The sequence below is a fragment of the Vidua macroura genome, chromosome 3, assembly GCF_024509145.1.
Source record: "Vidua macroura isolate BioBank_ID:100142 chromosome 3, ASM2450914v1, whole genome shotgun sequence".
NCBI lineage: Eukaryota > Metazoa > Chordata > Aves > Passeriformes > Viduidae > Vidua > Vidua macroura.
In genome coordinates this window covers 88461919-88476950 of record NC_071573.1, presented here as the reverse complement: position 1 = coordinate 88476950, position 15032 = coordinate 88461919, and the positions used below count along the sequence as shown (strand labels likewise).

General features: G+C 37.0%; 1 protein-coding gene across 1 annotated transcript in view; it reads right to left on the bottom strand.

Annotated features, from left to right (window-relative positions):
* The window catches only part of EYS (eyes shut homolog), a 725122-nt gene that overhangs the window by 406459 nt on the left and 303631 nt on the right, over positions 1 to 15032 (bottom strand). The window contains 2 exon segments of the mRNA XM_053974015.1: positions 9753 to 9831; positions 10344 to 10515. Of these exon segments, the coding sequence (XP_053829990.1) occupies positions 9753 to 9831; positions 10344 to 10515 (251 nt within the window).

Below are 15032 nucleotides of genomic sequence, written 5' to 3'. Positions count from 1 at the left end.
GTTTTTTTCTGTGAAACATAGACTTTCTACATTTTGACCTAGCATGGAATCCTTTGAGTTTATATGTTGTTAACAGGCAATGAACTTGAAAAATATTTTAAAATTATAATGGGCAAGCTATCAACATGAACTCCCATTTGAATGCTATGGAAAAAATGGCTAATTCTACCCTTAAGTCTTCAGAGAGGGGAACTATGACTTACAGTTTGACTTACCAAGACAGGTGATTATTTCTCTTTTTATGGTTAGTGGAAACTGAGACATTGTGCCAAGTTCTAGAATCTGTTTACTACAAAGCATGTCAAAAAATGTAAACTATAACACGATTTAAGTACTAGAAAAAATACTTCACAATAAGTTAAATCTAAGAAAAATAACAACAGAATTTTTAGGATAGAATGTTTTTTTCAAAACCATTATTTCATCATATATATAATTTTCACATGATACTGATGATAATATTGTAGATAAGGGTTAAAAATTATTAGACAAATTTATGGAGTATAGATCTGTTTCTAGCTATTTAAAGTAATAATCCATGTGAGTTCTTTGCTATAAGAAGTACCAGAATTCTTGATGGCTCTATGAGTGTTCTCAGGTTTACATAATCAACAAAAAAATTGAGAGAGAGAGAGATAATGACAGTGTACAGTAATTTTCACAAGAACTATTATAAATTAAGTATTTAACTCCCAGAGAAAGTCAGTATAAAAATAACCACTGAGATTCCCCAAATCCAGATATATCCAGCAAGAGATAAGGTTCAACTTGACTACTGAGGATCAGTCACTGTAAAACTGCTAAATGTTGATCTTCCACCTCATTATGTTTTAAAAGAAAGGCTTGAGGCATCTCTAAAACATATGCTGCAGGCAAATAAAAGTTAAATACAAGTCTTAATTTCCATAGAGATGTAAGTGAATGGAAAATGCATACTTCTAACAGGAGAATAGAATGGAGATTTTCTGGATTTATTTTTACTAAACTGTGTTTACAGTAAATATAAGTCCTTATTGATTTTTCTAGCATAGCAAGGCAATTTAAAAATCAAGGCAAAAAAGTGAAAGAATACGGAGATTTCTAGTTATGCAGCTCTTTTAAGGGTAGATATTATTAAGAATTCTTAGTTTCAAACAATGTCCTACAAGATCTACTACATTTATTAGAGCACAATAATTTATTATTTCTTCTCTCTATTTCCTCTTTTCTGAATGTCATGGTGTAGCAAATCTTGTTTGTACTAGGAAGAAAATTACTGTCCCTTAAGAGAGTCCACCTTGGCATGGCACAGTTCACTGGTTCTTCTGGCAGGGAATTGTTCTGAAACCAGGACTCTTAACAAGTGACCTAGAAAGGCACTTTGCTCAAGGCATACTACTTCCATATCCAAATCTGTGGGTCTATACTGACATCTGCCTTTGGAAGTGAAGTTATTCTGTCTAAGAAACCCCAACTTTCCACATATTTCATTACATTATCTCCAGATTCACAATCCATAGCTTGAAACAGTTCTAAGGGAACACATTTTGGCAAAGTAATAAAAATAGTGAAAATCCACTATTTTTCAAAATAATGTGTCTGTTAAACACTGCTTAAAAAAAAAAAAGAGGTGCATTTTGGAAGTTACGATTTTTTTTATTATTTTCCAGCAGAAAGGACTATTTTCCATCATTAGTCTGCCTTGGAAATACTGATTAGAAACACAAAATTATTTCTAACTAATCTTTAAAATATATTTCCATAAAAGAGATTCAATGCAAAAAAATGTAAATATAGACTCATTTTTATTTAAGTGAAATTTTGCTTTGTATCAAAAAGGTAATTATAAAGTGGAATAAGAGAGCTCATTCAAATCTACTGTGGTGATTTCAGGGGGAGGTAAGGGGAGAAAAGAAAGGGATAAGAAAGGAATTTAAATATATATATTGCACCACAAAAGAAAGATGCTTTCAAGAGGCATGCTTCCATTCACTTAATGATAGAACAACACTATTCTCAGGTCAAAATTGAAAGTTTTTTTTAATAAGCAAGAGCCATGTAGCTAAGGGTTTGGAATGAAATAAAAAAATAAAGCATGCAGAAAGTAAAAGAAGGCTGTAAATAAATGCTTTAGAAGCCAATTCATGTTTTCAAACAAGGTTTTTTACATACAGAATATAATATGCATATGGTTTTAATGCATGCTGAATCTAGATTTTAAAAAAATCATCTAATTTTACAGTGTATATACTTTGGGTTAAATCTCAATAGTATTGATGCCATATAAAAGTATGAGATTTATATTGAGACCTTTAGATGACTAGTCCAGATATATTTCTATTTGATGTTTAACAAAACTATAAATAAAGTGTATTTTTCTAATGAGTAAAAATATTACACTTTTTTTTTGCAGTTAATATAATCATGTATCCATTTTGTTTAATTATTTACTTCCAAAAACTTTTCTTTTGGTAGATTGAATATATATACAACATCATGAGGACTGATCAGGGAAAACCTGGGTTCACCTTTCAGAATGTTGGTTTTATCCTAAATAATTCAAAAGGAGTTCAAAATGATAAGAATGTTTTGCCTTGAAATTTTGTGTTATGAGCACAAGGAGAAGAGAAAAAATAATGAAAATAAATCTAATTTTGAGACAATAATACAAAGCAGGGTCATACTGGGTCAGGCCAGTGCTCCATCTGGCCCAGTATTCTGTCTATAGTAGTAATGGAGGGAAAGCCACTTTAGCAAAATTTATGTCCCATGCATCCTCCCTTCAGCAAGCAGAACCATCTAATCAGACAGGATAAACTGTATTTCCCTGACTGATTCATTTATCATTCACTTATGAACCTGGTATCTGTGACATGCCTAATTTTTCTTAACCTACTAAGAGATGACCTGACTCCCCAGCCTTTGGGGCAGCAAGTTCTAGGTGTTCTCTGCTTCCTCTGAAAGAAAGTAGTTTGGTTTGTTCCAGATATATCTTTGTTTATTTTCATCATGTTCCCCAAGTGTCTGTTCCTCACTACAGAATTTGGAGCAGTGATTTTCCATTTATCTTCCTCTGCAGTAGTTTTCTAAATCTTAATTACATTTCTTTCTGCTTTCCCCTCTTTAAAGGGAACAATTTCAAGCCTTTAAATAACTCCTTATATGTTAGCTAGGTAGTTCACATAATATTTGTTACTCTCTGTAGCTTCTTCTTGTGCTTCTTAAGGTGCAAGGTCCAAAACTGCACAATCTATGAGCCCACCTCCGTTTTATGCAGCAAGGAAATTATGTCCTCTGTCTTGTTCCTCATACTTTTCCTGATCATGCCCAGCAAGTTTTTGTGCTATGCTTTGCTGTGACTGTAGATTGAGACAATGACTTCAGTGTCAATAATTGTTCCAAATCTTCTTTTCTGAATTGTAACTGACAGCTGAATTCAGTTGAGGCTGAATTCAATGAGGATATTTCTTCCTAGAATATTACTTTACACTGAAGATAATCTGCCACCTTTTCCCTCTTTCCATTCTGTGAGGTCCTTCTGGCATTTGTCAAATGCAAAGAATTCACTAAGCTTCTCTCAAACCCTGTTTGAGTGCACATTTTGCAATTTCACTATCAAGCAATCCCACCTATTCCCTGCTTCTGGACTTTGATAGATATGAATAAATTTTTATAAGTTAGAGTGCTCTTTAAAAGACATTTTCAAAATTTTGGTTTAGTTTTTGAAATTCCTACCAACATTTGAATTAATATGTTTTGAAAACTTTTCTATTCTTTCCATATAGGCAAGCACTCAATTTTTTAAAATGTCATTTTTTTCCTTGTGACAGTCTTAAGTTTCCTTCTTAAGCCAGTCAGGGGCTTTGAACCACTTTGCTTTCTTCAGCTATAGCACACATTTTACCTGGGTTTTTAACATTATTTGTTTAATAGATGTTAATATGCTTGTGGGCCTCACTTTTACAAAGTTTGTTTTCCTGAAACTGAATATAATAATTTAATATTCCTGGGTTTTAGGATATGCTCTCTTGCTAGAGTATCTGTGATGCAAGATCATACTATGATATCAGTTGATAGGATTTTCTCATGTCATAGATTATAAATATGCCTGTCAGTTGAATGTCCTCAGAGGGCTTAGCACTTTGGGGGTTAAACTCCTCTTCAACATTCTTATAAGTCTCACCCATTTATTTTCTTCACCAGTCTATATTATCTATTTTTCCTATTACTTTCTATTTAAAAGACTCTCTAATTCAGTCACTCTGACTTAAAATAAACTTCCTATGTCATGCCAGATGTCTCTGAAGTATTACGCACACTGAAGTTGTCCCGTGGGTCTGTAATTACAGATATTGTGTTTTGCAGAATAAAGTGTGTATCTCCCTTTCTTCCTACTCTTAGATTTATCTATCTGCATCTTATGCATAAACCACATTTTTGTTTTGTGAAGTTAATCTTACTTTAGCTTCTTTCAAGAAATTATTTACTTTACCAAATGCTTTTTAAACTAGTAAGCAACAGGTAAAAATACTCAGGAGTGTGAAAAAGTCTCAGAGAGACATGAAAAGCATCCTCCTTATCTGAGGGTCTTTGTACACCTATCAGTGTTGGCAATACCTCTGTCTTTTGTCCAATCTGGCTGGTCCTGATGAATAAATATTTATTCGCTTGAAGTAACCTCCACATGTGCATAAGCTGTGGTGCCTTTGCTTAGAAAATCAGCTGATTTTCCTGATTTACCACTTGTTTCTATCTTTTATGAAAATAGAGAGGAAAGATCGGTAAAACCAGATAAAATAAAACAAATCTAGGATGCAGTCTGATCACAGCTTTCTATCAGATATAAGCCAAAACAAGAACAAGATGAATATTCTCCTGTGAAAAGACTCAAAATGCTTTTTGCTTTGTTTTTGACAGGATGAGCCATCTTAACTGATCATGGAAGAAGCTCATTTGTCAATCATGTCTCATCCATCATAGCAAAGAAACAAAAAGCCAAAAAAAGTAAGAAGCAATGTCTAACCGTAATTGCTATTACTGCATATATTATTATTCTATGTTTATCAGAGAGGAAATAGCATTTTTCCATTATGTACATTCATTTTATCATTTTAAAAATGTTGTACTGTGTTTTTGTATCTCTGTGGCAGTTCTGTGGTAGTTTGCCCCTTCACACACCATTTTCTCCCAGTGGTTCCACCCCGAGCTTTGCCGCCTTTCCCTCAATGCCAATCTCCCTGAAAATGCTCAGTCATTCCCCTGTCCCCTCCCTGGTACCCTGTCCATCACTTGGCTCCCCATCCCATTCTCCCAGAATCTTCCACCTTGGGCGTCAAGTGAGTGGACGAGGGCCAGGGGTCCCTCCCTTAAACTTCCCCCATTGGTTTGTGTGTCTGTCTGTCCTTTTGCCTTCCACTCCCCCGAATCTCCCCCATAGGTTAATGGGCGTCCCTTCCCCCTTGTCACCGCCACGGTATTTGAGCTGTTACGAAAGCCTTGAAGCCACTTTTGGCTGTCAGATACTCTGGCCTTCAGAGCTCCTCAGTGCACGGATTAAACCTGAGACTGTTTCCCCAGCCTTGAGTCGGCTCCCTTATTGCCTCCTCGGACGCCACCTCTCCTCCATACCAGGCAGACAGCGCAGCGCTCTGTCTTAGCCGCTCCCCGAATCTCCTCGAGACACAGGGGAGTGTCCCCTGCAGCTGACCGTGCCTCTGCTGGGCAGGTGAAGCCAGGGGCTTCAGGGTGGGCACGGCGACACAAAAATATGCAAATGTCAAAGGGAATCGTGTGTATTCATATAGTGCATATATTGTTATTGTTACTTGGTTTTGGGTGAATTCCATAAATGAAAAAGCAATGAAAACTGTAGTAGATAGGGAAGTTCCAATATACACATTCCATAACTGATAAGCAGAAGTTATAGGCTATAACTACTAAGATATATAGTGCTTATTTTGTACCTAAAAATATTAGACTACTAGATAAAGTTTTGAAGTGTATATTCTTGAAAACTCTAGGAAAACCCACATAGGTGAGGATGAAAAAATCCAGGGTAAAAACCAAAAAATTCAGAGTAAAAAAGTAAAGAAAAAAGATCCAAGTATGCCTAGGGAAATACATATACACACATAAATATCATTTTTAAACTGATTATTTGAATCATCTTAGTTGCTGACCTTGTAATGACCACACAGCCATTCTCTCACTCTCCCTCCTCCTACATGACAAGGAAAGCAAAGAAGATGACAAAGTTTCTAGACTGATAAGGACAGAGAGATCACTTACCTTTTACTGTAACAGGCAAATCAGACTTGACATAGGTAAAATAATAATTTACATTCAACTAGAAATAGATCAGTGAGAAAACATAAATCCACACTCCACTTCTTCCCAGGCTCATCTTCACTCTATTTTAAAATGTTCTACTTCCTCCTTTCACCCTGAAAAGTTTAGATGGGGTAGGAGAGAGGGATCTTAGTTCACACCAGCTCCTCTCTGCTGCTCCTTCATTCTCCCTGCTTCAGTGTGGGTCCTCTTTATATGCTGCAGGATGAAACTGCTCCTGCATGGGCTTCTCTCCATGGATCACAGTTCTTGCCTACAACCTGCTCCTGTTGGGGCAGGGGCTGCAGGGACTCCACGGGCTGCAACACTCAGGCCATATTCACATGTCACAGCATGGGGTCTTGTGTGGGCTGCAGTGCAGTCTGCTCTGGTATGGTTCTCTCCATGAACTACTGGCGAATACCTGCTCCAACATGATTCTCTTCAGCAGCTACAGCTACAACTATCTCTGCTGCAGCATGTCAAGCTTCTCTTCCCTCTCCTTCTTCAATGACGTTGGATACTGCCTGGTTGTTTCTCACAATTCTTTCCCGCCTCACTCCTTTCTCTGCTGAACAGTGATTTCTGCTTTTTCCTAAATATGTTTCTACAAAGGTGCCATCATCTTAAGTGAGAAGCTCAACTCTTCCCTGCAGTTGGTTGGGAGAAGCTGACTCAAATGTGTTGTTTCCACCATGGAGCAGCCCCTGGCCTGTTGTCACAAAAGCCACTCCTGCAGACCCCCTTCTAAAGAGAATATTGGCTCCTTCACCAAATGAAATTGCATAGCCCTTAATGCAAAGAAATGTACTTTCAAGGAAGGAAGGAAGGAAGGAAGGAAGGAAGGAAGGAAGGGAGGGAGGGAGGGAGGGAGGGAGGGAGGGAGGGAGGGAGGAAGGAAGGAAGGAAGGAAGGAAGGAAGGAAGGAAGGAAGGAAGGAAGGAAGGAAGGAAGGAAGGAAGGAAGGAAGGAAGGAAGGAAGGAAGGAAGGAAGGAAGGAAGGAAGGAAGGAAGGAAGGAAGGAAGGAAGGAAGGAAGGAAGGAAGGAAGGAAGGAAGGAAGGAAGGAAGGAAGGAAGGAAGGAAGGAAGGAAGGAAGGAAGGAAGGAAGGAAGGAAGGAAGGAAGGAAGGAAGGAAGGAAGGAAGGAAGGAAGGAAGGAAGGAAGGAAGGAAGGAAGGAAGGAAGGAAGGAAGGAAGGAAGGAAGGAAGGAAGGAAGGAAGGAAGGAAGGAAGGAAGGAAGGAAGGAAGGAAGGAAGGAAGGAAGGAAGGAAGGAAGGAAGGAAGGAAGGAAGGAAGGAAGGAAGGAAGGAAGGAAGGAAGGAAGGAAGGAAGGAAGGAAGGAAGGAAGGAAGGAAGGAAGGAAGGAAGGAAGGAAGGAAGGAAGGAAGGAAGGAAGGAAGGAAGGAAGGAAGGAAGGAAGGAAGGAAGGAAGGAAGGAAGGAAGGAAGGAAGGAAGGAAGGAAGGAAGGAAGGAAGGAAGGAAGGAAGGAAGGAAGGAAGGAAGGAAGGAAGGAAGGAAGGAAGGAAGGAAGGAAGGAAGGAAGGAAGGAAGGAAGGAAGGAAGGAAGGAAGGAAGGAAGGAAGGAAAGGAAGGAAGGAAGGAAGGAAGGAAGGAAGGAAGGAAGGAAGGAAGGAAGGAAGGAAGGAAGGAAGGAAGGAAGGAAGGAAGGAAGGAAGGAAGGAAGGAAGGAAGGAAGATTAAATCATGATTATTTTTTAAAATGAAAGAAGTGGATGAAGCTATTCTAGAAAAAAAACCAATTACATAGTATAAGCAACTATGATTATTTTGATATGCATACCCCTACATAGTCAGAAAGCCTAGCTGATCACTGTAAGCTGCATAGGTCTGTCAGTGCCCACAGCCTCACTGGCACTTGAAAAAGTATATTTTATGTGTATCTTCTATGCTGATTATAGATTCACATAGATATGATATATGTCTGAGGCGGATGAATGCAATGATAGAACCTTTAAAATATGACATTTGCAGCATAGTGTAATCTGGGAATCATACTGCATGCAAATTGAAAGACTATCAAAAAATGAAGTTGTTACTCTGACAGACTTATCTGTCAAAGGTATATGTATATTGTTTCTTCCTATGAGTTTCTAATCTATGCATTTTCAAACATCTCACTATGAAATATGATTATGTTTTGAATATAATTTTATGATGTTGTCTACAGGTCATTTAATCTCTTGTTCTCTTCAAATGGAAAAAGTGTAAATCATGGATGCTTCAGGAGAAAATATTACCCAAGGGTATTCTATATTAGCATTTGCAACAGCTGATAAACATACAGATTTGCAACATCATATCATATCATGATGGGCATTCTGTAGAGCTGGATTACTTATTTTCTGGCTTTTTCTTTCTGTAAAATAGTTTGGAAGCTAATATACCAGCTAGAATTACACCTTATGTGAGACTTCCATGGATTTTCAACAGAAGAATTATGGACCATACTTCCTTTATATAATAGGACACATTTTTAGTTATATAGTACTTTAAGCTGTAAATAAAAATTATGAAAAGTCCCTGCATTCATACATAAGTTAAAAGGAAGTTCCTGTAACATTTTGGAATGTTTTTTGACAATTTAGTAGTGCAATATTAGAAGCCAGATAGCCTGAAGGAAGGTTCATGCCAAAATTTCTCATGCCAGTTTTTCTCATGAGACCAAATACATTTGAAAGGATCATATCCCAAGATCATATTAAACTCCATTTGGAAGAAAACCTAAAAAAGTCTAAATCAATTCAATACTTTCTGCAAAGTGTAGTCAATATTGTACACTCTGTTCATTGTTCTGCCAGATGTAGTCACCTTCTACAAATTGGTTTGCTGACCCTGGGAATCTACACAGCACAGACTTATATATATATGGATCTGTTCTTGACTACAACCATTCCCCATGAGAACATAAAACTATTAATGAACTTCAGAGGACTAAGTGGGCAGTGTATTTAGTACCCCATGGTTTTATACCATAGAATTCTATTATTGCATGTTTTTTGAAATTTAAAGACAAATCACGACAACTTTCAGTGTAGAACATTGTACCTTGAGGTTTACTATTCAAATATGCAGCTAAACTACAGCAAATGAGACTCAAACAAACAAATTAGGTAATTATACTATTCATCCCAAACTGAGGGACAAATGATATTCAGGTAATGTCAGCTTAGCTTGCTGTAGCTTTCCAGATTTATCATTCACACTTCACCTTTAAACTTCTTTTGACATTTTGTTAATGGTCTTTTCTAAAGCACTGTCATGTAAGCAAAAAGTAATGCACTTTTCACAATGGATTTTAAACAACTGAATTTCTGTCATACATTTTCGATATACTGACTTCAGAGGTTAACTAAATAAAGATGAGTTTCAATGACATATTACCCTTTCCTCTATAATTAAAAAGAAACATTTTGAAAACATACATTAATATTTATCTCACATCTTGAGCTGGTCCATCCAGGTTCACAAGAGCATTGATACCCATCAATGAGATCTATGCATCTGAAATACAAAAGAGTGCTATTTAGCTCTTTATATATTTAGTTCCAGATTCAGCACTAGTAGTAACATTCCATACATTTCAAAATAGTGGTCTAATGTAACCTACTGTAATCCATGGTACTTTTCAATAATGGATTTCAAATGTGCAAACTGTGGGTGTTGAGGCATTTTGTAAGGATTTTGATTGTCACATTAGAAGAAATCTCATTTCAACTGTTGGCATGTAACAGCTAAAGATTTTCTCTTAAGTATATTAAACACTAATTAATCCCCACTTACTGAATACTAGTTATGGTAATGAACAAAAATGCAGGAGAAATTGCGATAATGTCACTATATTACATTAGATTAAGCAGGCAACATCTGTCATCTTTAAGTGCACTTGTACTCTTACTTTATGGAAGAACATAATTAAAAGTATATTTATCAAACTTCCCATATCATTAAGTCTTGAATATTGTTAGTTAGGTACATTATCATGGAGATAATAATAGTTAAATAAAAATAGGCACCTTCCATGAAGACAAGGATTTGGCAAGCATTCATTAACATTTATCTCGCAGTTTGTTCCGATGAAACCTTGCTTACAATGACACTTGTAGGAACTGATGCCATCAATGCAACTTCCATTGTTGAGGCAAGGAGAAGACATACATTCATCTATATTTACTTCACACCTATCACCTGTTTAAAAATCCAGAAAATGCAACTAAGTATTAAATTCTAAATTCAAACTAACACGATATTTATTAATATCAATATTTCCACATAATTGATTTTAGTTACATAGATTGTTCATATTCATCAATAAAAATATCCATCTGGAATTACCTATAGCATAAATACCAAAAAAATGGTTATATTGACATACGTAATGAAAAATGACAAATATAAAGTGATGACATCTGTTTGATATTTGATAATTTGAGTTCTGCTTGAGAAGATTAAAAATTCAAGATACCAATTTACGAGAATTGAATAGTTTGAAAAAACAAAGGGGAAGAACACAGAATTTTGTGGAGCAATAAAGTTAATTATTTTCTACCTGGAAAATAAAAACAAATGCATGATAAACAAGCAATTGATTGCTGAGAACTTACTCAAAAATGGAAAATAATAATAAATTAGCATGCTATACTAATTTACACATGATATAGAAAAAAAGAAAAAGAAAGTTGGTCTTTCTCCAGTAACTGAAAATTTTGTATCCTTTTGAAAATAGAAAGAACTGAGAGAAAAGGAGAGATTTCCTTTCAGAATTGCTCAGCAGCACCTAGTTCCCATGTTCAAGTCAATTTTGATATTGAATATTAGAAGACTACTGACAACTACTTGTGACCATTCCATGATATTCATAATAGACAGATGTGAATTAAAATATCAATTAATAGGTTTATCATATGAATAACCAATAATTAAGCCAATTATGTATATTTACAAAAAAATCTATAGCATAAATATAAGGAATGAAAATTAACAAGTTAAACATGAATAGAAATACTAAAAACTACATTGCAGAGCATATTCCAGTTACAGAAAGAAAATAAATTATTTATTAAATAATTTCATACAAATCTAAAAACATACTTAGAAATAGTAACTGACTGCAAAGAACAAGTACTCATTTTGTCACATTGACATTAATCTTGTGAAAGGCATAACGTTCTTTCAACATAATTTTAGCATTGTCTCATTCAGTCTGCTATTAGTAAATAATATGTTAAGAAAAGTTGTCTATGAGTTGTGCATGGAAAACAGGCTGAAAAGGTCACTGACCTTGTTTTTGTTGATTTCATCTTAAGTAAGATTTATTATAACTTAGTGACTAATACCAGAGATTTAGATTTTCTATTTCTATTGTACTTTGTGTCAGTAATAGACTTATTTCAGGCAATTATTTCAACTATATCAAGTAAAATTCAATTGGTGCTGATTGGACTGCAGTACATTTGAAAGGTTGCCACCTATTTTGAAGTATCTTTTTCTTGGTTTAGACAAGGTTTGATTTCCACTACAGAGAACTTTACAAGATAAGATTAGACCACAGGAAACAAAGTAATTAAAACAATTAAAAATTTAATTTCCTCGGTTTGAAACTTTGACAACCTTTATTTTCATTAAATATCAATTAGGGACCTTGGATACGTATGCATGGCTCTTGAGAACTATATTTTCCCATTTCATTTAAAAGTGAATACAAGAACCAGAGGGATAAAATATAAAAACATCACCTGTAGCTTGTACTGTGTCCTAGGGTGGCTGTATGATGCCTTTATCCCCAATCGTCTGCCCTGTTTATGTTGAAGTCTTGTTCCAAGAGTGAAAGGAGGAGGGAAGAAGCTCAGGGTTTGTTTTCAAAAAACTCACTCCCTCCTCCACATTCCTGCTCCGGGACGGTGTTGTCTGTGGACGGACGGACAGCGAGACAGAGCTCTCCTTTGCTTTTTCTAGTTAGTTTTAGCTAGCTGAGGCAGAGAAGTTCCCTGGACTGTGGTTTTTTTTTCCTTTCTCTGGATCTGCTCTGGACCGAACACCAGAAGAGCATCAGCAGCTCACACCTGTGGCCCAGCGGGCCGGGCCTGGGCCGCGGCATTGCCAGCGCCGGAAGGACTGGTCAGAGACTGAGTGAGCTGAGCTGCAGCCCGGGGGGATTTGCTCTGAATGTGTCTCTCTTGGAGTGGCAAGAAGTCTTATTGTTTAATATTGTCTAAGTTCTCTTGTGTAATAAACAGGTTTTTTCCACTTTTTTTCCTCCAGAGGTATTTTCTCCCGAACTGGCTGGGGGGAGGGGCCAATTGAATCTGCTTTCCTAAAAGAACCCTTTTGTGGGGGGGAGGGGAATTCTTTCCCCAGACTTGCCCTGAACCAGGACAACTGTTATTTAGATATTTGAACTTTAGACTCGAGCACGATTTCTTTCTTCTCTTTGTTTGAAGGAACATGATACTGATACTTTCTTATTCCCCTAGTTGTAGGCTCTGCTTGGGTTTCCCTTTATACCTTTCCTGCTCCTAGGCTGCCAGCAGTAGCCTGAGAGTGGTGCCCAAACACCCCAGACTCTCAAAATCCCCCATGCACACAGAGGGTCATGGTTTGTCAGGCAGTGACAGGTGGGGAGTGTCACCTCCTCTCCAGTGGTCCCACCCCAGAGCTGAAGCTGGAACAGAACGGGCAGCAGCCACTGGCCCCAGCACAGGGGTTAAACCAGTGACTAGATCAGGCTACGGCAAGGCTGAGCCTTTGCACTGCTTGATCAGTTCACAGCTGGGGCATTCCCCTGCTGAAGGCAGAAATATTTACTGAAATACAAAATGAAGAAATCAAGCCACACCTAAAGATATAGCAGTTAAGAATTAAGATTTAGTTGACAGTTGAATGAAGTTACAAAAAGGGATATAGAACAAGATAAACCTGAAACCGTGCAAGTAAGTCTATTAATTCATGTCTGAATATAGGAATCATAAGAAAATTAACATAGTTGTCAATATTTCCACAGGAGGCAACGTCACATTGTCACACTATAGCCAGGCAAGCTGCAAATATCAAGTCAATAATTTAATATGAAAGAGATAAAGTACACTTACAACTTATGCAAAGCTCAAAGAAATATCGCGGAGTCACAGAAGAATAGATTGGCATTATATGTAATGTTCCTTTGTGGTGTTCTCACATTAGAGCTGCTTAAATGTTCCTTTGTCTCAGTATTTCTAGCAGAGCAATTTCTTTGGAAATTGAGATTTCAATCCCCTGGGCCCTGGTAACTCTTACAAAATAGAGACTCCTTTAAAGCATGCACAATGACATATTGAAATATATTCAAAAATCCCTCCAAAGTTACACTGGATGAAAAGTACAAAGACTCTCCTAGTTAGCAGTAATAGTTAGGGAACAACTCTAACAGCTCTGGAGCTCTTAGGAGTGTATGTCACTTATCATGATTTTAGCATGGCTTTGACACTGTCTCCCACAATATTCCTGTACACAAGTTAGGACCTTATAGTCTGGAAAGGTGGACAAGTAGATTAGTAAAAGGTTGGTTGTGGTGAATTTATCATATTCTATCAGAAGACCTGTTAAAAAAGGAGTATCCTCAACTCTGCCACAAGACTTAGAACACTGGAAGGCTTAAGTTTGATCTTTAGTCATAAAATCTGAAGAAAACTTTGCATGCTGCAGATTCTTCCATGTCTTTTGTCACAAGATCCCCACACCCCACTGAGAAATATGTCCACTTTTTTATTGGCCTTCATTTTGCTCCCAATATATATATATAAAAGGCTTCCTTATGGCTTTGCACATTTTCTCTATTCTCAAATCTAGCTTTTCCTTTCCTAATTTCAATTCTACACACTTGGGCAGTGACTTAATATTTCTCCTAAGTAGCCCATCCCTGCTCCTTTCTCTGAATGTGTGCTTCCTCTCTGCATCTGAGCTCAGTCATGTGTTTCCTATTCATCCTGTTGGCCATACCTTCTTGAACACTCTCTTCCATGAACAAGAAGGAGAACGAATGAAGCAAACCTGCCACCAGACTAAGACTTAACTGTTTAAATTATGTCTTAAGGCTCTACTTAGTAGGCCATAAGTCACTTTGAGAGGAAAAAGAATGTTTGTGTCCTGACCTTGGCTATCAGGAAAGACAGCTAGCAGTCCTGACTTGTCACTTCAGGCCAAATACTCAATGAGGTTACACCTTACTGTTCTAGGTTCTTTCTGGCCTAGGAAATCTTTGCTGAATAGTGTTCAAGCTCAACAAGTCCAGTAAAAGTGCCCCCTCCTTTCCTCACAATTCAAATACAGCACAGACAAATATAGCACTTCTCAGGAAAATGCATAAAGCAAATTTGTGCCATTCTTACGGTGTGTTCACCAAACCTAAAGTTTCTACAGTTCCCCAAACTTATGTAAATATTCTAATAGTAAAACTAAAAGACAGACATCATAAACTCTACATTTAGTACAGAAATGCAGATCTGTCAGTCTGCATGTTGAATTTATTCTCAGTGTGCCAGTCAGTTTTGACCTCTTTATATGTAAGCTCTTGCTTTAATATCTCAAGGAGCATGCCATTAGATTCCTCCTGTCTGACTAAATAAGTGGTCACTTCAGTTAGTAGTGTAGTTACTGTTCTTCCACTGGATATCAATAGCAAGAAATGCAACGAGGCTTGGAGTGCAGATGCAATCACTGCCAGAGCTGAC